The sequence below is a fragment of the Silurus meridionalis genome, chromosome 2 (genome assembly GCF_014805685.1).
Source record: "Silurus meridionalis isolate SWU-2019-XX chromosome 2, ASM1480568v1, whole genome shotgun sequence".
Taxonomy (NCBI): Eukaryota; Metazoa; Chordata; class Actinopteri; order Siluriformes; family Siluridae; genus Silurus; species Silurus meridionalis.
The window spans coordinates 30,675,097-30,700,627 of record NC_060885.1 but is presented as its reverse complement, the minus strand read 5'-3'; the positions used below and the strand labels follow the sequence as shown (position 1 = coordinate 30,700,627).

Genomic DNA, 25,531 nt, shown 5'->3' with positions numbered 1-25,531 from the left:
TTTGAAAGTAATTAGAATATATGCCTAAACAATTATTTATTATCTTCAATTATATTTCTTTATAATTTGCTACTCACTTTGCTACAGTCAATGTGTGTAAGGCAGGGCAGTTTCTAACCTTTTAGCACCCAAAGCAATGTTCCTGGCCTGCCAACAAACACCTAGTTTTCCTATGTGTAGAAACAATGCTAGTGTAAGGAATTAACACAGTGGTGTGTGTTATGAAAATAATCGAAGACAAGGTGGTGTGATGTGGCTCAACCAACTCGACCAATGTGCAGAAAGCAAACAATTATATTATATTATATTATATTATATTATATTATATTATATTATATTATATATTAAAGCTTCACAGAGTTTGCCTCATTTGTAATTCCATGCTAGATGTCTGTTCTAAGGAGGTATATTTACACGTAGGTTTGCTTAGTTCTTCATCATCATCAGTAAAAACAACAAATGAATGCTTAGTATCCTGAGTGCTGTCTGAGGGAGTAATATCGAGCGTCCCACCTCCTCCATCGTCTTCGATCATGAGAGAGCTTCATCATAACGTCAGAGAATGCAGATTGAGTTAAATACATCTCTCTGTCCTCTTTATTTACCCGTCGTGACAAAAGAAAAAAAACGCCTTAGGCTTTGAAGATTTAAATGCGTGGTGCAAGGGGGTGTGCATGTGTGTGTGTGTGTGTGTGTGTGTGTGTGTGTGTGTGTGTGTGTGTGTCTAAATGCCAAATGGAATGAGTGAATGGGATACAGAGAAGGAGAGACACTTCACACCCTGTTTGAAGTTCTCTGCTTAACTCATATCAGGGATTAGATGAAGAGAAGAGAGAGACTGAAATATAGTGAGAAAGGGAGAGAGAGAGAGAGAGAGAGAGAGAGAGAGAGAGAGAGAGAGAGACTGCAGGGGAAAGGAGACAGAAAAGGTGACAAGTGAAGAGAGAAGACAGGCAAGCAGAGGAAAACAGATGAAGAACTCTCAGCAGGAATCCAGGCAGAAGTTTTACGCAGTTGTAACCACTGAGATACACACACACTCTCTGACAAAGGTTAAAAATCATATTTAAAAAAAGCAGAAGAATCATTTAAAGAGATTGGTGTTGCAAAGAAACTAAGAAGGTTGAACTTGTTTTGCTTCTTCGTGGTTTGCATTTTTAATAGTTTCTTTATTGTCATGTATTGGCCTGAATTCATACGGTATTTCACTAGACGTTCGGGTTCAAATCGAATCACCGACATCCAGGATATGCTCCCTGATCCACACCAATACTAACCAGTGTGACAAACACATTAACAAATGAATGAACAACTGCAAAGACTGAAAGCAAACAGATGAAGGGACGGACAGATGAAAGGCCAACACCATTACAGTGGAGCATTTCTAGGCCATTCATATTATAATATTAGTTATATTTTGCAAAAGTGCAAGATGTTATTAGGAAAAGTAAACCTCATCTTCACAAGTAGCCAAAGAAAAAGACAAAGGAACAAGTTGCTGTTTTAGCACTGCTCCTCTGGTCCCACCATCTTTCAGGGTAAGTGTTAAGTATACATCAGACTTTCTTTTGCCCTGGCACTGCGGTGGTGGAACGAATTTCTCCTAGATGTCCAAACAGTTTAGTCACTGGCCGAGGTACACGCTGGAGAGAAGGGGAATAAAAGTCAGTAGGAGTAAGACAGAGTACATGTGTGTGAATGAGAGGGAGGGCAGTGGGGTCTTGCAGTTGCAGGGAGAAGAGGTGGAAAAGGTGGAGGAGTTCAGGAACCTGGGGTCAACAGTGCAAAGTAATGGAGAGTGTGTTGGAGAAGTGAAGAAAAGAGTGCAGGCAGGGTGGAGTGGGTGGAGAAGAGTGACAGGAGTGATTTGTGACAAGATTATCTGCATGAGTGAAAGGGAATGTTTATAGGACTGTGGTGAGACCTGCGATGTTGTATGGTTTAGAGACAGTGGCATTGAGTAAAAGACAGGAGGTGGAGCTGAAGATGTTGAGGTTTTCATTGGGAGTGACGACGATGGACAGGATTTGAAATGAGTTTATTAGAGGGACAGCGTATGTAGGACGTTTTGAAGACAAGGTGAGAAAGGCGAGATTGAGATGGTTTGGACATGTGCAGAGAAGGGACAGAGGGTATATCAGTAGGAGAATGCTGAGGATGGAGCCCCCAGGAAGGAGGAAAAGAGGAAGTCCAAGGAGGAGGTTTATGGATGTGGTGAGGGAAGACATGCAGGTTGGTTTGAAAGAGGGAGATGCAGAAGACAGAGTAGTATGGAGACAGATCTGCTGTGGCGACCCCTAAAGGGAGCAGTGACATAGCAAACGTGCTGATTATTTACATATATTGAAGATTTCTTGATTTGTAGTCATACAAAGGAGTAGCGTGTCAAAGACTCGATAACAGTGTTGAAAAACAATGGCAACAAATCGGCACAAATTGAATAAAGAAAAATTGCAATTCTGCCAACAAAAAGTGGAGTACTTAGGAAGTGTTCTATAAGGAACAATGCAAAAAGAAAAATCTCATCAGCCCATGTAGAAGCAATCAGAAAAGTTCCAAAACCACAAACGGTGAGACACATTTTAGCCAAAAGAAAAAACACGCCAACAAATGGCAGCACAAGGCCGCATGCACAGTCACAGGGAGCACCGACCTTCATAAGTCAGTGTGCAAAAGACATCGTCCTGTGTACAAATCTGGAGCTATGCAATAGAGCACAGCGTGGGACTCCCACTGAATTTCTGAAATTTTTCCCCCACCCCCTACGATTTTTTTGTCCACTTAGGCCCACTCCTGCAGACATTCTGTCACAGCTTATAAAGATTGTGTAAAAATGTACACAAACGTTTGGGCTACAATTAACTTACGGAATAATAACAGACAGAAACCGTTAAACAGATAAAATAGTAAAAAAAAACGTCAATTAAATCAATGCTAAAGTAAAGCACCACACATGACAAACACCTTGGGATATATATTATTAGCCTTAAAACTCTTTTTTCAACTTTAAAACCAAACATTACACCTAGCAAGATCTGCAGGATGGTGCTAGTTGACCACCCACTTCTGTCCACGGCAAAGGTAGAAGAAGATTGCAACTGGTGCTATTCTGATCAAGTGCGATTGTACGTCTGCTATCATGACCACGTGTGCACTGATCTCTTCTCACAGGTGAGTTTCTTGTCGAAAACAACATGATGTCACTTCCGCAGCCACCCTACTCGCCAGATTTAGCTCTTGCAGACTTCGCACTGTCCCTGAAGATGAAGATCCAGCTCAAATGTCACCACTGCGGAGATCCAGTATGAATAGCAAAAGGCTGAGAATTACCCATAATGCACAAGCAGTTTGTCTTCTAGCTAGTTGAGACCTAATAAAAAAAGGATACTTGAGAATATTCCATACTGTGAATTTAGCGCTACAGAACATGAAAACCAGCACTTCATTGCTTTCGCTCAAAACTTTAAGATAGAAAATGTTTAGATCTCGCAGAAATAGCAAACAGATTGCTGTCTCGGTGTGCCAAATATTCCGAAAAATCTTTTTAGAATTTTTTTTTTGCCTTCCTTTCAACAGTCAAGTAAAAAGAAAAGCTTTTACTTGTCACATATACTTTACAGCACAGTGAAATTCTTTCTACACATACCCCAGCAATGTTAGAAAGCTAAAGTCAGAGCACAAGGTCTGTCATGATACAGTGCCCTGGGAGCACAGAAGGTTAAGGGCCTTGCTAAGGGGTCCAAGAATGACAGCTTGGCGATACTGGAGCTTGAGCCTCTGTGAAGATGTTTAAGTCGCTAACATTTGTACTAAAACACTCATAAAAGGTTTCCAGGCTTATTTGCTTCACTCAAGAGGACAGATTTGAAGAATTTTGTTAGGGGAAAAAAAAAAAAAGACAGCACGAAAGCAGACACTGGCATTTTGTAAAGCTGCAGGTAAGAAAGCAGGAGATGCTCTCAGGCGGATGAAGCTCCATTAATCCCGACGATACAAATGCCACTAGAATGAAGTCCCGCTCGTGACAACAAATGCAATCGATGTCTGAAAGTGCGGCCTTGGGCTTTCCGCCAGAAATCTATAAATGTGTCAGAAACATTCAGCCTCCAGCTGCACCAAATAAGTAAAAGGTTATTTAGAAGATGACCTGATAATTAGAGACGTCGGTATAGTAAGAGTTACAGAAAATAATCAACCATAGCGATCTATAACCGCTTATAAACAACAGTAAAATATACACATCATACACATGTACACACATATATATATATATATATATATATATATATATATATATATATATATATATATATATATAAATAAGAAAATCATGATACAGCACAACTGGAGCACTGAGGGTTAAGGGACTTGCTCAGGGGCCCCAAGAGTGGTAGCTTAAGCGCTTGAACTCCCAACCATCCAAACAGTAACCCGGAGCCATAACCACTGAGCTACTGTACCACCTCCCCTTACAAATAAATGGCACATACTGGTCTGTACCTCTGGTATATTCACACTGTAAGGCTGATTATGGAACGTCGGAGCGTTGTCATTCACGTCTCCAATCTGGATGTTCACCGTGTCCTTCACAACCTGTCCGAAAGAAACCCATGAGCTCAGGTGATCTGATTGGGTTGCAGTATTTTTGAATGGGAGAGTGAAGGAGTGTTAGTTAATGAGTGGGTGCTTACCCCTTGACTGTCGCTGACAGAAAACACCACCTGCATTTCAGACTTTGTCTGCAAAAAAAAGTCAAAGAAATACACAGCATTTAAATTATACTTAAGTTGCTCTGTCGATTTTCCTTCCACTGAACAGAATATGCGTTGTGTGTGTGTGTGTGTGTGTGTGTGTGTGTGTGTGTGTGTGTGTGTGTACCTCTCGGTCAAGTGGCTGTCGGAGCCACACCACCCCACTGTTCTCCTGCACGGCAAAAAACCTCGACGCCTCCTCGCCCACCACGCCAAAAATGAGCGGCTCTCCATCAGGATCTATGGCTGTGAGTTGGGTTATTGAAGAACCTACAAACACACATGAATACTCATTTAATGGGGTTCGTTTCCATAAAAAACACAACATTTTATAGCTAGAACACTCCCAAGTAAAAAAGTAGAAAAAGAAATAATAATGCTTAAAGTTTTATGAACACAAATCTGTACCATTTCAAGCTTTTTGTTCATAAAGTATTTACGTTATTTTTCAACTATTTAATAAAACCCATGGAGGTATGGGGGACAGTGTGTTTTCTGGCTCCTCACTCCAAGCTGCATTTCCTCCTGTCTTAATCTTCAAGATCTTCAAAAGAATTTGACAAATGTTTATTGCTGTTACACTATAAAACAATGACTCAAACTCATTTCTTGAACAAACCGCAAGCATTTGAATGCATCAACGGATAAAACTCTGTATGCGTATTAGGTCTGTGTATCTGCAAGAAGCTGGCAATACGTTACATATCATGATACAGGCGTTGAGATACGATATGTAGCGATACTGCAAGCAAGACAATATATTGGGATATTTTTTAAGAATTTTTTAGAATAGATATCAATTAATTATAAATTTTAAGAATAGGATATCATTTTATTAAAGCTGTCATTAAGAACATACCAGCAAATGCACTTTATATTTATATTTAACTAGAACACAGTGGACTATGTGTGAAATTACCAATTTTACCCCTTAGTGGCATGAAGTGTATTGCAGTACATGAACACTATTAGTATCAATGCACATTACATGGACATTGTTAAACCTTTTTTTTTTTTTTTCAGAAACAGATGCACAGACATTAAAGACACCTAATATAAAGTGAGATTATTGATGAGTTTAATATTATTAATATTGCTATTAGTATTAGTCTAGTAGTAAATGCATTACCTAGTTACAATCTGAGTTCGGTCACGAACATATTACGTGGCGGACCACCAGTTTGTTTAGTTTCTGATTTGCACTTTGAGCGCAGGGTCCCTGTAGCTACTCCACACCGTACCAGAAATACGATTTGTAGTGCGGAAAACGGATTTTGTTTCACGAATGCGCGAAATCGCCGTCACCTCCTGTCATCGACCGCATTTTTAGGACATTTTAGCGATATGGATTATTTTTCACTGAAAGAGTTTCTCCTAAAAGGAGTAAATTCTGACTATTCCTGAAGACGTGTGTTAAAGTATGCTGAAATACATAAAACAGTTTAGTAGTTCATATCGTTAAAAAATGTAATATTAAATTTAAATATAAAAATTATACATCTGTATTACCCAAATCGGGTCTAACAAATGTAAACTATTCAATTAAACTTTTCTGTTAATTTAATTAAATGTAATAAATGTAATAAAATATTAAACAATTAAAACGTGTATTCAATTAATCAATATAGTAAAAACGTGTATTGCATTTTGATTTATAATATTTTATTTTTTATTTAAAACCAAGCAAGCATTTTATATTGTTTTAAAAATGTTGTTAATAATAAAAAAAAAACTGCATTAATAACAAAAAAAAAAAAAAACGACAAGCAATTTTATGTTTTGTATGTCTTCCCCCTAACTGTACCGTCTCTGAACCAAACTGTGATGTAACTGTAATGGATTTCAAGCGGTCCCCCAGAAAATGGGGGATATAAACATTACAAACAGTATGAGATATAAAGACTGTGGTCAGGATTTAAAAAAGGAAACAACTGCCATGAATCTTGTATTGCATTTCTGAAAATTCGATACCGTATCACCAAATAAAATATTGCGATACTCACTTGTATGGATATATCTCACCCCCCTAATATGCATAACTCATTTCTGTTGTATAAGTAAAAGCACTCACAGGATGTCCTGTTATTGAAAAGTTATTTGGGGTCATAACAGTAACATGGGACTCAAATTGATCTGTGAATTAAGCCACGTCACACCCAGTCACTGATCGCACATACATACACACACAGAAATTCAGTGTGTCTCTGTGTGTGTTTGTAAAACAGGTGTGTGTTTATGGAGGCACCTGTTGAGGGGCTCTCTGCCTCATTCTGGCTCTGGAGCAAATCAGCGCCATAATGGTGCCAAACACTCTACTAATAAGGATTATCAAGAGCCCCTCCTCTCTCTTCAAGACACACACAAACACTATACAAATCTCATCCAAACACCATGCAACCAGGTACAGAAACCCATGAAGCATGACTGCTCTTTACATCTACATCACATGAGTCACAAAGGCCAATTAAATTCAAACAAACACACACACACACACTCACAGCCTTCCGCTTTTTATTAATTCACACCGCCGTGCCGTGGAAAAAAGAGGAGGAAAAAAGACTAATTAATAGAACGATTTATGAACCCTTCGATGTCCTTCTAATGAGATTTATGCAAATTCGCCTGCTTTCGGTGCGAGTTATAATTTTGTCGAAGACGGTGCAAATTAAGCATTTTACTCGCCGCTCATTAATAACCTGCACTCTGCTCTCCCTACCACTCTCACGGTTCCCTCGTCTCACTACTGAGAAGGAAACATCCATCGCCTGGATAACAAATGGACGTTTCGCGAGCGATATCTTGTCTCGCAGCTCGGAGAATGTAAGACATTTTCCACTGAAATGCAAGCCACAGGGCATCAATTAGGCCCTAGTGGGAGGGCAATGGTTGGAGGAAATGCTAATGATATGTGTGCATGGAGTAGATAGGTTTGTACTTTACAAGCAGAAAGGATGTGATTTTAAGCAATAAATTTGTTTTTCGAAAATGGTTTGTTTTTTGGGGGGACATATTTGGACTGTATTAACGTCTACTGTCTACTACAATGGCACAGGACCACAGGTTTGCTTTTAAGGGTCTATCACTGCACACCTCAACAAGGATAAACTGTAATGAATATACTGACATTCTGTGTTGAGGATGAGGATGGGTTCCTTTTTTGAGTCTGGTTCCTCTTAAGGTTTATTCCTCATGCCATTTCATGATCTTTTTTTTTTTTGCCAGAGTCACCAATGGCTTGCTCATTAGGGACAAACTTACAGTTACGACGTGATATCAAAAAGTTCGGAGACTAATGGTGCTAAGTGATGCTTCTCAGACCACGTGCATTCACACGTCTGTGATTTCATCACGAACAGCAAGTTAGAACTTAGTTAGAAGAGCAAGTTAGAAGAGCAACTGTTAAATTCTGCGTGAAACTGGAAAAATCTGCCACAGAGACATTTGACATTACATACGTTTGACATACGACGATGCTGCAAAGAGTCGTTCGAGGTGTTTTGAGCGACGCTCGTGCTAAAGATCGGAAGGACATCACTGAGAGATCGGGAAGACTTTCGACAAGCTCAACCCCTGGAAAACGTTCGGCAACTCGTACGTGATGTTCGTCAGATAGAACGATCCCTGTGATCTCACTTCTGCACCCACTCTACTCGCCAGATTTGGCTTCTGCGGGCTTCGCCCTCTTCCTGAAGATGAAGATCCGGCTCAAAGGTCGCCGTTTTGACACCATTGCGGAGATCACAGAAAGTGCTCAGCATGCTTCGAACAAAAGACTTCCAGGACACATTCCAGACGTGGCAGGAACGCTGGGGGGGAGCTATATTGCTGTGCAGAGGGACTATTTTGAAGGTAATAGTGTGGAAACATTGATAAATAAAATACTTTCTTGTAAACAGAGAGAGTCTCGAAACTTTTTGATAAAACCTCGTACAAGGAACACACATCCTTTTATAACAGCTTTATCTTTGTAAAGCTGCTTGGAGATGACGTCTGTTGTTAAAAGTGCTACACAAATAAAAATATATCGAATTGAATCTGCTGACTTATGTGCTTTGTTATAAACTCTCTTTTCAGAGCCATTGAAAAAATGCAGCTTGTCAACCCGTCTTTTTTGCCTGTATAAACCTTTGAATATGCAACAGGTATGTTTTTCTAGCTGCTGATGTTCTCCTTGTTATGGGTCCAGCAGATCCATTGCCTTTAGTGCATACTGTATCCAAAGATGTGGCTCCTGTGCGATGTGGGTCCTGTGCTTTTCAAGATATTTTCCCCTAACTATTCATCTCCTGGCTGTAAGTTTCTGTATTCCCCTAGATGTGGTTCCTATGAATCTGCATATCAAGGCTCCTGTGGTTCTCTTGATGTGGCCCCTGGGGATCCTTAGATGTGCTCCCCTAATTATAGCCTGCTCTGGCTCTAGTTAATGTTGTTTCCTACTGTAGCTGCAGTACCTGCAGTTCCTTAGTTGTGATTCCATTGCTATTGCTCTTCTAGTTGTAATTGATGTGGTTCTTCAGCTGTGGCTGCTAGTTTTTTGTTTGTGGTTCCTCAGAAAGGTTATGAAGGCCACAAAAGGAATATCTATTTCATGTGGTCATGAGATACTAAACCAGGCTCACAGAGTTAAAACATGCTCAAAAAACTGTGTTGTTCAGGTCAACCTTTTACTGGTTGTACCATGGATTCATGGAGCATAGAAACAATATGAAAAACAGAATGAAAGAACAAAAGTCTACACACACCTTGCTATTAAAATTTTTCCAGCCAGTCGCAGAAAACAAAGCTGTTAGCTAAGTAATGTTATCAATATATTCCCTGCAAAAAAATTAACGGTTGCAAATGGTTTGGAAGAGTTGTGGGCTTAGCAGCCATAGATCTTCATTTGTTCTTGTTTTTCGTTGTTGTTTTTTTACAACCCCTACAAAATGTGTGGGAGATCAGGTTTGTGCACGTGGTTATTTTTTTCATTCTGTGTGGTTATCAGCAGCCAGCCATGTCCTCTGTTCCTCTCCCCAGCCTCCTGCTCATACTGACAAATGATGCCATTTAGGCAAAAGTGATGCTGGTATTAAGTTTATGAATGATACACTGCACATTAACAGCCTCCAGAGCAGAGAGCCACAGACAAGAGCAATGTGCTGCAGGACTCATCTATCTCTATCCTTCTCTCGTTTCCTTTTACTCTTTCTCCCCCTCTCTTTCTCTCTCTCTGGTTGGTGCTTCGCAGACACAACGATGTTTTCCAACCTTTTTACGATGACCTTGTTGCCTTCCCCTTATGGAAGCACGCATCACTTCAACACGTATGTGGTCATTTGCAGTGATGAAGTACACAAACCATGTAGTTACGTTAAAGTAGAGATACAGTAGGTAAAATATGACTCCAGTAAAAGTAAAAAACTCTCAGCGCACCAAACTATTAAAAGAATTATATAAATGAGTCAAACACTGATTGGTATCTATTTAAATAAGCCTTTGGATGCTGCGGCAAGTCAGGAGTTTCTTCCGTCTTTTATTCCTCTCAAAATGTATTGAAAAAATAAATAAAATCGAAAGTATAGCTAAACGAAAGTCATGTCTGAGAGTTGAGTTGTTGCTGCAATTGTCAATGGTGTAAAATATTTGAGTAAATTACTAGACTTAAGCCATTTTCTGGCTACTTTCTATTTTTTTTAGTATCGAAGATATAAGCAACTGATACTCTCTACACAACTACATTTACGCTTCAGTATATGTACTATTTACTCCACTATATTTTAACTGAAATTCACCATTACCAATTACATTCTTTATTCCACAGAAGAGGTGACTAAATATTACTAATAGTTCTTCTACTTTGTAACATGCTCCTCTAATTTGATTTGTTAACAGAAGATCCCCATTTGAAAAATTGCTTTACTACTTTGTCCTTTTTTTTGACTGACTTGTTTGATCTTCGTTCCATTCTGGCATGTTGAAGAGGCTGTTGTGTTCATGGCTAACGCTGTGCTGAGGTTTACAATTTTATTTGTTTTTTTAGGAAATAAAACCTCACAAATCAACAGTTTTTGGCTTTTCACAAACGTGTCTCGGTATACAAGATACATATCATATACAATCCAAAATGGCTTTCTACTATTTTTATATGCATTTAAACCAATGTGGATGCCAATCAGGATTTATTATGTGGGTTCTCCTGAGTTATTTTGGTTATAAAGAACCCCAGAATCAATATACTTTAGCATGGACAAATAACAGTTTACAGTTTTTGGAGTGTGGGTCATTTTAATAACCAGACTGAGCTTCTGGGAAACATGACAAACACCTGTGTAGCTTTGATTACGCATAATTTAGAGTCTGAAAACGTTCTCTGTGCAAATGCTGAGGTAACATTTGAGCTTAAGTTCTTCATAATAGACTACCTTGAAACACTTAATTCTTAGCTAGACAAAGTGTAAGCTAATTATCACACTCATCATACAAATATCTAGTGGCCCAGTGGTATAAGACCTGTACCTCTGTGAGAAAACGTTTAGGGTTCAAGTAATTCTTGATTCAGTAATTCTACTGTTACGTTCAGTTGTTATTTTGGGAGGTGTAGCTTTATTTTAGCTGTAGGTTTATTAGGTCAAATCCCAGCCACACCAAACTGCACGGCCCTTAACCCCATAGCAGCTCAGTTGTCTGAATGAGATACAAGCTCTTATGCCAAATAGCATAAATGTAAATGGAACACCAAATCAGACTGAAATACATGTATAATTACAAGCACTTGGGTATTGGGATGAGAAGATATATATATAAAAAAAAGAGTTGAAATATAGCAATTACAAGACAGCCAGTGTTATCACCTTCACTATATCAAATTCAATCCAAAATAATGTCCCGGTTAATGTTGTGTCTGTATAGCAGAGCATCAAATCAGTTCCATTGTTTGCATCTTGAACAAATACAGTGAATATCAAAAACTTTGAAACACTTAGTCTTTAATCATTTTTGAGACACATGCATGTGTGTTTGACAAGCACTGAATATGTACACCAAGCAGGGTCTGATTTGTGAGCCACTGAATGAACATCTCTCCACTTTGGAAAAGTACAAAATAATTGATCTTCTGGTATCAAAAAGTTTTAAGATTGGCTCTGTTTACAAGAAAGTCTTTTATTTATCTACATTTCCACACTACCACCTTCAAAATAGTCCCCGTGCACAGCAATACAGCGTCCTCGGCATTCCTGCCACTTCTGGAATGTGTCCTGGAAGTCTCCTTTTTGAAGAGTGTCGAGCACCTTCTGCGATTCATGCTGGATGCCTGCAATGGTGTCAAAACGGCGATCTTTGAGCCGGATCCTCATCTTTGGGAAGAGGGCGAAGTCCACAGGAGCCAAGTGAGATCATGTCATGAAACTGGCGTATGAGGAAAACGCGGTGACAGGGTGTTCTAACTTGCTGTCCATGACAAAATCGCAGACGTGGTAACACATGGTCAGAATGGCACCAGTTGCACAGCTCCTGATGTACGTAGGACGATATCTTTCGGCACACTGACTTCAGAAGGTCGGTGTTCTCTGTGACTGTGTGCAGCATTGTCCTGCCATTTGTTGCTGTGTTACAAAACATTTTTATACCACCTCGTAAATTTAGGAGTATGTTTTTTTTTTCAACATTTTTGTACATCTTCACTGTAAGTCTTCAAACTCAACCATTACATCAAAGGTCTGATGACACCAGACACATTCCGAAAGAATTCTTGACTCTGGAATTGTGTATTAATTTTAACCAGCAATTCACTTCACAAGGACCTGCTTCTACTTCCTAAAAACAGACAGTTGCACAAGAACTGCTCATGCAGGATGTTTCGTTTCTAACAGCTGTAACTCCAAAGCCCATTTCTGTGCTGTATCTGAGCTGAGTAAAGTTTTTTGTATTTATGTGACTGCATTTTTCTTTAAAGCACAAAAAGAACATAGCTACTTCTACAGTCCATATTTTCTATCCCTAAAATTTAAAGGCTTTAATGGCAAATGCGTATTTGGTGCAATAATGTCCATGATGGAGGCCTGGGCACTACTTGGAATCCCTGCTTAGAACACCATGATTGAAGAGACATCTGGCAACCTCAGAGGTTGAATACGATATAGATAGAGACTAAAGTAAATTACTTTGGACAAGGGTTTCGGCTTTGATTTGTTTATGTGTGCCTGCAGCTGTATGAAATTTTCAGAAATCAGAATAAACAACAGAGTCACTTTTTTAAAGTTAATTTTGGTGTAAATGGTGAGTGATGACTGACACCACAGACTGTATATTTGGACATTAGTTTAAATATGTGTGAAATCACATTGACCAGAGTAGCACATATGGAGCAGCAGACCAGTGTGCATCATTTAACTAGACAATTTGAACCTAAATTAGTGTCAGGGCCTACAAAGTGTGTGTGTCTGATCATGATGGCTGGGTAAGTACAGAGCCTGAGGCTGCCATATGTTCAAAATAGCTCAGGGTTTGTACAAAACAAGGCCCGTGGGGCGTTTAAATCTTCCCGCAGCGGGCGTTCATCCCTGAGAAGATCAATAGAGTAGCTCCTCCAGGGCCCCTAAAGGACAGGGGCAACACACCTAAACTTTATTAATGTCCTTCTCATCTCGACACACAGCTGGGACACTGCATGAGGAGGAGGCTAATGTCGGGGGGTGCCACGTGTTATTAGTATTTTTATGCCTTTTTCAACAGCACACAAAGTGATCTATCTATTACACATCAGTAGCTTTTTTTGCTTTGGGGTTTTGCATTAATAAACAAAGTGTGGGAGGATTCCTTTCTCGTTCTAGTCCTCACCACAAGTTCAAAGTCTCGTGGAACTTTGTGTAAAAAAATGTTAAAATGTCTATTTGTTAGCAAACCCGAGTTTTATATGAAACCTCTGGAGAAAAATTGGAACAGGAAAGTGGTGCTCAAACAAGAGATGAACTCACTTATTACTGCATAAATGACTGAGGACTAGTTTCTAAGGCATGCAATAAAAATCCTATCATGTGTCATTAAAATTCTAGAATATGTAGCATTGCTAATGGTGGCAATCAGCAGAGACTTAAGAATGATAGTAAATGTAAAAAAAAAAAAAAAAAGCTTTAGAGTATATACGTACAACCTATATAGTATATACAGTGACCAGGCATAACATTATGACCGCCTGCCTAATATCGTGTTGGTGTATTGGTCCCCCTTTTTGCTGCCAAAACAGTCCTGACCCATTGAGCATTAACAGCATCATCTTCATCAGCAATCGTCAGGAGCTCGTCTGTTGGATTGGACCACACAGACCAGCCTTCGCTCCACACGTGCATCGATGAGCCTCGACCACTTTTAATAGATACTGACCACTGCAGACTTGGAACATCCCACAAGAGCTGCAGTTTTTGAGATGCTCTGATCCAGACGTCTAGCCATCATAATTTGGCCCCTGACAAACTCGCTCAAATCCATACACTTGCCCATTTTTCCTGCTTCCGATACATCAACTTTGAGGACAAAATGTTCACTTGCTGTCCAATATATCCCACCCACTAACAGGTGCCATGATGAAGAGATTTACTTGACCGTTTATATTGTTATAATGTTATGCCTGGTTGGTGTATAATGGATGGACAGACAGACAGACGGACGGACAGACAGACAGACAGACAGACAGACAGACAGACAGACAGACAGACAGACAGACAGACAATCAGATCATACCATATGCATATGTGTAGCCGTTATAGTAAATCTTCAAAAATGATAAGATATTTTTGAATTTTTTTTAACCCAGAAGAAAATGTATTTTTAAAAATATATTGTTTATATATATTGATCATGAGGAACCTTTCAGTCCATTTTTCGCATTACAAATTGCTTGTTAAACTTGCCAAATGTGCAGGAACACAGGCTCTACCCAAAATAGAGCAGTAAACTAAGCTTTCATGATGGAAGAGCGTTTGTAAGATAGACCCTGACATGGACACCAAGACATAAGTGTCAGAGACAGTAATAGTATTTGTATTTCCTTTTACACATTGTCTAAAGTATGAAGTCAACAGGGTATAACTCTGTGACCTTGTTAAATGCTGGAAGGATGTTAAGGGATGTGAGCGATGATGTAACGTCATCAACAAGGTGAGACCCTGGATCCATTTGTTTCACAGACAGATCGATCATTAACATCGAATTCCAAGTATGTTTCTTTCATAGAATCACTTTTTCACAACCACCTTATTGCTGCTGTTTAAATTAGACATCCGTTTGAATGATATTATTGGCAAAATGACAAATGTGAAGTCAGTAGAATGAAATAACGAATGAAACATGCGACCATTCGTTACGATTTGCATTGAATTCGCTTTTTCCATACAATCCATATTATTAAAAGATATTTTTCTTAGGTGATAACTAAAGAACAGTGAGCATCAGTAACGGAGTAAAAAAAAAATCAGCGAATAGAAATAATTTATACGTAATAAGAATGTTTTGATCCATGTTTTATGAGAGCATGAGCTCAATCAGCCATTGTGTTAATAGCAAGTGTTTCATTAATAGGCCTGAACCCTAAATCAAGCCGACTCCTAATTGGCTCGGTGTCATAATCTCTGTAGAAAGCAGTTCTTCATGCATGTTACCATAATGCCTTAACGTCCGTGTTTCCTTTCGGCTAATGAACGGGGAGCAGCCGAGCGTTCTAGTCCTAATTTGTTCCTGAGCCGCGGAGAAAGGTTAACCCCTCACGACATCCATAATGGTGCACTCTGTAATATGTTAATGGATGAGGCAAATACCATCCGGCAAAAATAGAGGGGGAGGGCTGGGACGGAAAGTGCGCAGTAGGTCTTTGACCCTGGTAAAGAAATCAGTGGTGTGAACGAGTCATGTGGGACGATTTTTCCTCCACAGACAGCTGCCTTTTAAAGTTGGTATACCCAAGTCTTCTGTTGTGTGTGTGTGAGTGTGTGTGATGTGTGGAAATGTGTGCATATCATTTGACCTGCAGTCTTTTTTTGATAGACCCTCCAGGAGTAAATATAATCCGGTCTGATTCGCCCCCTGCAGCTGCTTCATTCAACCGTCTTACACACACTCTCTCTCACACATACACACACACACACACACACTTATTCACTTCCTATGCACAAAACTGTAAACATTTTCAATCACTCTTCCACACTGGACACACTCCAAGACTAATTTGCCAGTGCACACATTTCGACTTCCACCCCATCGTAGATAAGACCCACACTACACACACACACACACACACACACACACACACACACACACACACCACCACTACTACATCACCCCTGCTCCATTTGCCTGGTTTAATCTGTTTAGGTCTGTTTAATCATTTTGGGGAAGGCTGTTTCTGTGTAGAACTATAATTCTGTATGTTTTCTGAACTCGATCAGGACAATGATGTCATCAGAAGGGCAGTTATCATGGCCATGTGCAAAAACAGTGGCAGGGACAGATTTTTATTACTTTTCACTCCATTTTCTTTCTCACAATGAGACCATCACATTAACACCCACCTGGTATATTGCGGACAGCGCCACCGCAAACTACACTACGGTCTGGATGTTGCTCAATCTAAAGACCGGACCTAAAGAGCTCTATTTATAAACAGATCGATAGAAAGTAAAAATAAATCAAAATCGTAGCTCTCACTCGCTTCTTTCTTTCCTTGTCTTTCTTAATCGCGTCTCTCTCTCTCTTTCTTTTTTCTTTCCTTCGCTCTTTTTCTCTATTCTCTCCGCTCTTCAGTAAGTACACTAATATCAGGGTTGATGGAAGGGCGAGAGACTGATAGAGTTCCTGACGTCTAAGAGAACCCATGTTTTACCATCTCACACACACACACACACACACACACACACACACACACACACACACACACTAACATAGTCCTTGGGCCAGCGTGTCCTAATCCTGCAGATTTATGGTTAAATATGTCACGCTTCAAAGGCGCAAACCCTCCACCTTTCCCAACATTGTGCTTGAGAACAAAACACACACAAACACACACACACACACACACACACACACACACACACACACACACACACACCAACAAGAGAACGAGTGAGAGAGCCAGAGGCAGAGAAGGACAGCTATCCACATAATATTCACATCAATCACAGAGATACAGCACACGCACACACACACACACACACACACACACACACACACACACACACTCACACACAGGTTAAATTTTCCATCTCCCGCTGTTATTTAAAGCTGTTTAAAAGTTTCTGCAGATATAATTACTCGACTCACATGGGCAAGGCCTGTCCCAAAAACACAATCCTAGTGCACTAAATAGGGGCAAAGTGAAGCAGACTCCACTTCACATCATGACTGGAGGTTACAGGAGGATGGCATGTGACAGCGCAGGTTTTTTCTATCCTGACCCAGTCTGATGCGAGTGATTACACATTCACATGTGCATACACACACACACACACACACACACACACACACACACACACCCTTGCTCAGGCCTAATTTAGCTGTCAGTGTAAGGAGGCATTTAAAGGACATTAGGGTAATTCTACCACAGTCTGTCTGTCTGTCTGTCTCTCTCTCTCTCTCTCTCTCTCTCTCTCTCTCTCTCTCTCTCTCATTTCTCCAGCCATCACAACCCGGTCTTTCTGCCTTTCTGTCAACCTCATTGCCTGTCTTCTTCACTTTCTATCGAGTGCAGCATCACTCTTGTTCTGTCTCTCTGTCCACCTCATTGTCTCTCTCCCCAATGCCACTTCACCTTATTTTCTATCTCTCTTTCTCACTTCCTCTTTCTCCCTACCTGTCCATTGTTCAACCTGTCTTTCTGTCTGCTTGTTTATGTCTTTCTTTATCTGCCTTTTTGCCAGCTGTTTGTCTCTTTTAATCGTTTTGCCACCTTGTCTTTCTGCCTGTCCCTCCAACTTCTTCTTAGCTCTTTGTCTTCCTTGATGTTTTTCTGTCCATCTAAGTCTTAAGACTTAATATATACATATATAAAAAGTTTCAAGACTAGTTTTGTAACACTAACAGATGGCAGCACAAAACTGAACACACAGTCACAGGGAGCACCGACCTTCATCAGTCAGTGTGCCAAAAGACATTGTTCTGTTTTTATTGGGAGCCGTGCAGCTGGTGCTATTCAGACCAAATCTGCCACAGAGACGCTTGACATGATTCTCAAGTTTACAGCACTGCTGCAACGAGTCGTTCAAGGTGTTGAGTGGCACACACGCTTTATGGGACCTTTCGCACCTTTGTGCATCTAGAATTCGACCCCGGGGCCAATAGCGAGTTCTCCTGCCGGGTTTTAAGGCGTCCGAGGGGGGACATTCATCGAAAGCGACTGGATGTGAGGAGTGCCAGTCTGAAAACTTTTGATACCACCTCGTATTGTGTACTTATTACAACTCTGTTACATGCTTCAGAAAAAAAGCAAGCGTAAATGAATATATTTTTTCTAATAGATTTCTTTTTATATTAACATTTTAAAGTCATTTGTATAACCCATTTTGTATCTTCTTTGTATCTTCATGACTATCTTCTCTTTTGTCTGTCAGTCTGCCTTTCCTAGTACCTTCCTCTTTCTAAATCAGTCTATTCATTTTGTCTGTCGATTAGCATGCACATCTTTAAGCCTCTCTGCCTTAATGTCTGCTTCTTTACTTCTCTTTTTACCTCTTATTCTATCTGCCTTTCCAGACCTCTATCTCCCCATATATACACCGACCTATACGTCCGTCTTTCTGCGTCTTTGCCTATCTGCTTTCCTTTGTCTCATTTCCTATCTTGGACACTTCTATCTGACAGTACAGCTAAAAGAAATCCTCTCCATCCTTCATACAAGCATAACCATAATCACTCCATGCTCTGTCTGTCTCACTCACACACACACACACACACACACACACACACACACACACACACACACACACACACACACACACACACAGAGCGCTATAGAAGTGGTCCCCTGGGTCTCTGCTAAATCAAAGCACAGGTAATAGCAGCGCTGCATTCACGCTAAACTTTCCCTCACACAGGAGCCCATTTCATGCCACTCATTCACTCTCATCCGTTCCTTCATCCCTCGATCGCACCTGCATAAACCAGAAGACCTTTCTAAAGCCGGCGTCATGCCTGCCATCACCTGAGTGAGAGGCTCAACAGCACTGCAGAAGCTGATGTTCAGAGACGTTTGCTCACAAAAAACTCACCATCGTGGCATTTCCCCAAAAAAACAAGACAGGGCTTTTCTCTCTGAGTGGGCTGAGTATGACACAGCAACAAAAAGAGGGGGAAGAAAAGAGAGATGAGTGTACCTTCTATCCTGCTTTTTCACTGAGCTAAGGGATTTATACCTGGGAACTTGAACCCACAAGTCAAAAAGTCTAAAGTGAAAAAACTTTAAGACCACAAAAGTAAAACAATTTGGGTAGGATTTGAAACCAAATAAGAAAGCCCCAGCCAAGGAACTTTAACCCAGAAGTTTAGACCAGAAACTGTAGGCTAGAAACTTAAGCTGAGGAAACTTATCTACGGGAACGTTAAGCTCGCAAACTTGAACATATATAGACTGTGAAAAAGAAACCCATAATTTAAGCCTAAATATGTAAGTCCTAAAGGGCCATGCATTATTATATTTTTATTTTCTTGTTTTCTTGTGAGCACGAGAAAACAACTTATGTCGAGATCACTAGAAAACTAAGTCGTGATCACAAGAAAACAAGAAAATAAATATATCAATGCATGGCCTTTCAGATATCTATATTTAGGCTTAAATTATGTGCATGTTTTTCACAGGCTATAGAACCTATGTTAACGACTTATTTTCCTTGTGATGTTGTTTCCTCGTGATCACGACACGACGAGATGTTCTCTCCTTATGACGACTCAAATTTCTCGTGATCTCAACGTAAAAATCCGTTTTCTCACTGCGTTATTGGATTGTAAGAAAATCTTGCACCTTGTGAAAGTTTCTGGTGAATATCATGGTTGGCTGAAATTGTTGAAAAATTCAGTCTGAAATCCCCTATAATAAAGTTGCTAATTTCCCACAGCAAATATAGACTTGACCTCTGCAATTGAGAGAAAGGGGTGAAAAAAGAGAAGTAGGCCTTAAGTTAAGATTATAGATTACCGTAATTTCCGGACTATAAAGCGCACCCATATATAAGCCGCAGGTGTCTACACTGAAACTAATGAACTTTACACAGGCTTTAATGAAAGACACGTTACACACGGTGTAACGGGTGAAATATGTTGCACTTCCTTTAGGAGCATAGCGGTATTTTGGGAATAGCATGGCAGTGTATTTTTCACTGTGTGAGTGTGTGGAGACCGAGGAATATGTCCTTATTATTTTCTGATGCTCATTTCTAAGTTTCTTTGACTAACGCGTAACGCTGTTGCCAAGAAAAATAAAAAAGCACGAGTTTTGGAAACCTGTCTGTGCTTTTATGATTTCTGTTGCAACTGGAGTTAGCGAGCTCTCGCTTCACCCAGACTCAACGCGCTACAAAGGCTTGTATCTAAACAGTAGCCTACCAAGAAAGTCATTGTTCACTGTCTTCCTCCTTCCTTTCACAACTATTTCTCTTTGGAGTTTATCTTTTGGCATCGTGGTGCGTTTAAAAAAACGTTTTTTCTCCCGATGCCGTGCAGCTCAGAACACAGGTGAGGTGTGTTTTTTCGTTTCCGTTCGGAAATTTCATTGGTCTAATGTTATGGGGTTCAGTTTATTGGCTTGAAGTTTGTGAAACCGGGAAAAACCCAGGAAGAATTCATAAATAAGCCGCTTCGTTGTTTAAGCCGCGGGGTTCAAAACGTGGGGAAAAAGTAGCGGCTTATAGTCCGAAAATTACGGTAATATAAGGCTTTTCCTGTTTTATGGTCAGTGAAATGGTAACACCAATAATTCATGTTTCATAGCAACTGTTTTAAAAATCATGTCGTAATCACGAGTAAACAAGGAAAACATTTTTTATAATGCATATCCCTGTGATGTTAGGAAGTTGGGGTCAAAGTGCATGGTCATTTATGATACAGCACCCCTGGAGCACAGAGGGTTAAGAGCCTTGCTCTAGGGCCCAAGAGTGTCAGCTTGGCAATACTGTGGCTTGAACCTCCGACCTTCTTATTAGTAACCCAGAGCCGTGACCAGCGAGATACTACTTCCTAATTTCAATGAATAAATTAGTCTTATCTCTGATTAATTTTGTTTGGCAATTTCGAACATTTTACCCCTAAATACTCAGCAGATGACATTTTATAAGCTTGTAAAACTGCCACTTGATTGTTCTTGACTTTTTATTTATACAGTAATTTGTAATGTATTGTACTTTTACTACTACTACTACTACTACTACTACTACTAATAATAATAATAATAATAATAATAATAATATTAATGATAATAGAATTAATAATAGTCATTTAAAACCTTTTTATACTTAATTGACTACATGTATCTCAGCCAAAGCAAATGTTTTAATCTTATCCAAAAACAGACAGCTGGACTTTATATTTCCCCATAAACAGATGCCTCGCTGCTCAAAATGCTGCCTCCCAAAGCGTCCCGTCCCTCCATCTGCTACTCAGTCTAACTCTTTCTCTGCTGTCCTGCCAACAGCTTCATCTCACTGAGCCTGTGTGTCTGTGTGTATATATATACACAACTTCTTATTACATCAAGGCTCTAATTTCATCACACAGTCCTCACTCCTTGTTCTAGTGCTGTTCAGTTCATGTGATTCTGCTATTCTGTGGTTTTTCTGAACAACATCGCTGAGCAGAAGAGTGATTTGGAGAGATGAGTCAGTCTAGTACTCTCTCTCTCTCGCTTTCTCTCTCTGTCTCATATGCTTTTGCTCTCTCATTCTCTCTCGCTCTGTTTTTTCTAGTTTTTCCAACAAAACCCAGAGTACTATACTAAAACATTTACAGTCTCATACAATTTGCAAAGCTGGTTTTGATTGATTGACTGATTCATTGATTGATTGACAAACGTATTGATTGTTTAAATGGTCGATTGATTCAATGATTGATTCATTGGTTAGTTGTTCGGCTCACTGTTGATGGTCGATTGGTTAATTGGTTGATTGGCTGACTCACTGATTTTGATTGGTCGATTGGCAGGTTAGTTGGTTGGTTGATTGATTTATTGATTGACCGATTTACTCACTGATTGGTTGGTTGTCTGATTGATTAATTATTTGATTACATTAATTTATTGATTATCCTCTAAATTCAGGTAAGCCTTATCGCTCTTTATCACCACTACCATGATAAAACCCAGGAAGGAAGAACGCTTTGTGTCAGTGATCCCATTGGTGAATTCACGACCGTGTGCACAGAACAGGAGGTGAAGTGATGCAACCGCAATCTACTGTACATATTGCAGAAACTGAACGTGTTTGTTACTTAACCCGAAGGAAGCTATTTAAACATTCTGGAAAAGTGCAGATGCAGGTTACCCATATAGGAGTCACAAAAAATGTTTGTTCTACTAATGTAATGACAGACATTAGTGTAAATGTAACTGTATAGTAATGACACTCAATCCATAATGTGTGTAATGTTTTATTGTTATTATAGAAAACACTTCTGAGCTTTTTAGATTTTAGGCAGCCTGAACCTAATTGTTTAATGAAATCTAAACTTGGACAAAGTAAGTTTTTGATCACACAAATCATGGTATAGAATGTATATTAGTGTAACATGATAGTTAAACCCAGTTGTGACCTGTGTCAAATATTTGGATTGTATCTTGTCAAATGTGGCTTCGTCGCAAAAAAGACATTTACAGCATCTGGCTAATATGCATGCAAACAGGCTTTATGAGACTTTTATCTCTTATCTGCTTTGCACTCCAAGTGGAACCAATTTTATAATAATAATCTGGTGTCTCATTAAGATCTCGAAGCACCGTCAGGTCCTTGAATATGAGTTATGATCTTAGGTAGAAAAAATTGTCACGTTATTAATTCTCATGCTCTATGTAACGGCACAAGCGTTGCCTCAGTCCAATAAAACCGCATTTAAACGACGGCCTATACGCGAAAGAAATGGAGGAAAGAAAACACAGCGAAAATCTAATACAGGAGCTTATTTAAAGTAATGTGTATATAATTTAAAACAAATACAAAATTCATGTTTGGCTTCCAAGCACCATGCTTACAGTGCCTCTGGCTTACTTCTCTTTGCTCACCACTTGCTTGGAGTTTCGGTCGCGGGTTTCTGATCTGCTAACAAGCCACGGTTGTTTTATGGATTATAAATGAAGTAATTATCTGTGACGCTCATTAGCTCGCAGGTCCTAATTAGCAAAAAAAATTAATATTGGTTTTGATAAAGATGCTGGCAGAGGCAAACTGGCAATTGACCTTCTCCAGCAATCTGGAGAGGGATACAGAGACATGAAGTGTGTGCACGTATGTGTATGTGTGTGTGTTCGTGTGTGAGTGAGAGAGAGAGAGAGAGAGAGAGAGAGAGAGAGAGAGAGTAAACAGTTGGAGAAAAGCCTGTGCATGGCAGCTGGGCTCACTGATTTGTCAACATTAATACATGGAATAACCACAAGCAAGCGAACACACACACACACATACATATATATATATATATATACACACACGCACCATTTTTACAGCCATTCATTAACAAATCCAAAATAATTAAGCACAAATCACACATCAACTGAGCATCCAAACAGCCAGAAAACCAATGATAGGCTATAAAAAAGAAAAATCAGGATGAAACAGGACATGGACTGTCTCCTCAACATGGTGGACATTTTCCTGTCCATTCTTGACCCATCCATGATTCTGATCAATTCTTTTACAATTCTGTGGATACATCATTTAAAATATCAGCTGCCACTGATGGTGTTGAGAGACAGATGGTTTTGAGAGGGGAGTGAAGGAGGCCGTCAATGTCCAGGTGAAAAATCCTTCTCTCAACATAGCTGAAGGAATCCAACACGAATAGTGAAAGCTGAATTCTGCAGTGCGGTTGAAGACTAGAAGATCAAGAGCTGACAGTGCCATTTGCAACTTAGCAGACATGATTGAAAAAAGCTACACGCATCCGTTAGTAATGATATATATTCACAGTTCCAGCTCTTCCAGTTTCCCTTTTTGGATGCCAAATACAGACTACTGCTACCTGCTGGTATGGGAGAGTTCTGTTCTCACACACAAGTTCAGAACGTACACGCTAGTTGGCCTTCATCTCTTCATGGAGGGGAGGATCCTTGACCCTGAAGCATACAAAAAAGTTTGAAGAACCTGCTCGGATTAGAAGAGAAACATTTCGATCCAACCAAAAAGAAGTCCGGTTGACGTGACTCAACTTTCAGATGCATCAGTGAACGTTAAATAAGTGTGTGACCTGATTTATCACTATGCTTGCTGTAAAGCATTATCAGATGTACCCATGGGTGCACGCATGGCAGTAAGTTGACTATTATAACCTCTGACTCTATAGATTTTTGAGAAATGCTTCAGCGGTTTGCATGATCACATGTTTGGTGTGGAATCGATAGGTGTTCATCATGTGGTACGAACTGAAAAGCAACACTGCCATGTTTCACAGTAAAGAATGATCCTTTCCAATCTGTAGCACAAATACTTGCACACACTGTACTATGGATTTTTCTCGCTGTTCATGTGCCGACATGCTCATAATTCATAGTATTTATAACACAGTGTGGTCCAAACGTCTACACCCAAGAACTGTTAATGTAATACAATACAGCAAAACTGAATATGTGTTTGTATGCAGTGGCAAGAATCATTGATAGAATAAATTTTTTTTAGTAGTTTTATCCAATCAGATCACAGCCATTACATGTTGCCAAATTCAAAGGAATCTACAGTGAAGCCTTCAGAATCAACAGTGTGGTGCTTGTAGCATAAAGTAGGTGTTGCTTGAAGCTGTTGCGAAATGCCATCTAGCAGTCGTACAATCATATCAGCTTTTTCGAGTCCTTTAATTGACTGGTCAGAAAGCACACTAGTCAGAGTGTGCAACCCACATCTGTAGCAAACTGCATAACCGTAAATATATTTGCGTGGATTTCATAGTGTTTTTTTATTCTAAAGTTGCTAAGAAGAAATGTATTTGGTTGCAGATACACTTTTACACTTTTTTAAAGAAAAGCTGGACATCATGAGGAAAGGCCGGCCAAAACAGTTCGAAACAGGGGTAACGCTTCTTCAAGTATAATTTATACTTTTGTGGGTTTTTTCCTACAGAATTTTGCACAAAAATACACAATTTGCCTTTGTTTCAAATCCCGAGGAAAACTTTAACGGACAGAAAAAAAGCATAAAAATGCAGCGAAAACTTCAGGGGCATTTTATGAGCTTCTGCTGGAGATGATGTATGCGGGTGGTGTAGCTGTGGCTGCAGTAAAAGGAGACTTGTTGAATTCTGTTCATTTGGGTTCACTGCTTTAGTAATGTCATTCATTCTCACTCTATGAGATTCCTGTCTGTGATGCAGTTTTCTGCGTTTCTCTATAATATTGATGGTTTCTTCAGCCATGGTGTCATAATGTTGGTATTAGAAGGTGGATTGCACGGCCCAATACAGTATGTATATACATATGAATTACAGTACAGTGAATTTCTTTCTTTGCATTCCCAGCTTGCTCGGGAAGATATGGCGCCCCTGGAGCACAGAGGGTTAAGGGCCTTGCTCAAGGGCCCAAGAGTGGCAGCTTGGCAATTCTGGGGGTTAAATTTTGACCTTTTGATCAGTAACCC

The 25,531-nt window shown here is 39.7% G+C and overlaps 1 protein-coding gene across 6 annotated transcripts in view; it reads right to left on the bottom strand.

The window, feature by feature from the left end:
* cdh23 (cadherin-related 23) overlaps positions 1-25,531 on the bottom strand; it is a 239,459-nt gene that overhangs the window by 168,555 nt on the left and 45,373 nt on the right. For all 6 annotated transcript variants that reach the window (XM_046836156.1, XM_046836155.1, XM_046836159.1 and 3 more), the window contains 3 exons: positions 4,879-5,021; positions 4,692-4,739; positions 4,501-4,593 (listed from right to left, as the gene is read on the bottom strand). In XM_046836156.1, coding sequence (XP_046692112.1) covers positions 4,501-4,593; positions 4,692-4,739; positions 4,879-5,021 — 284 coding nt within the window. The remainder of the gene's footprint in view (positions 1-4,500; positions 4,594-4,691; positions 4,740-4,878; positions 5,022-25,531) is intronic.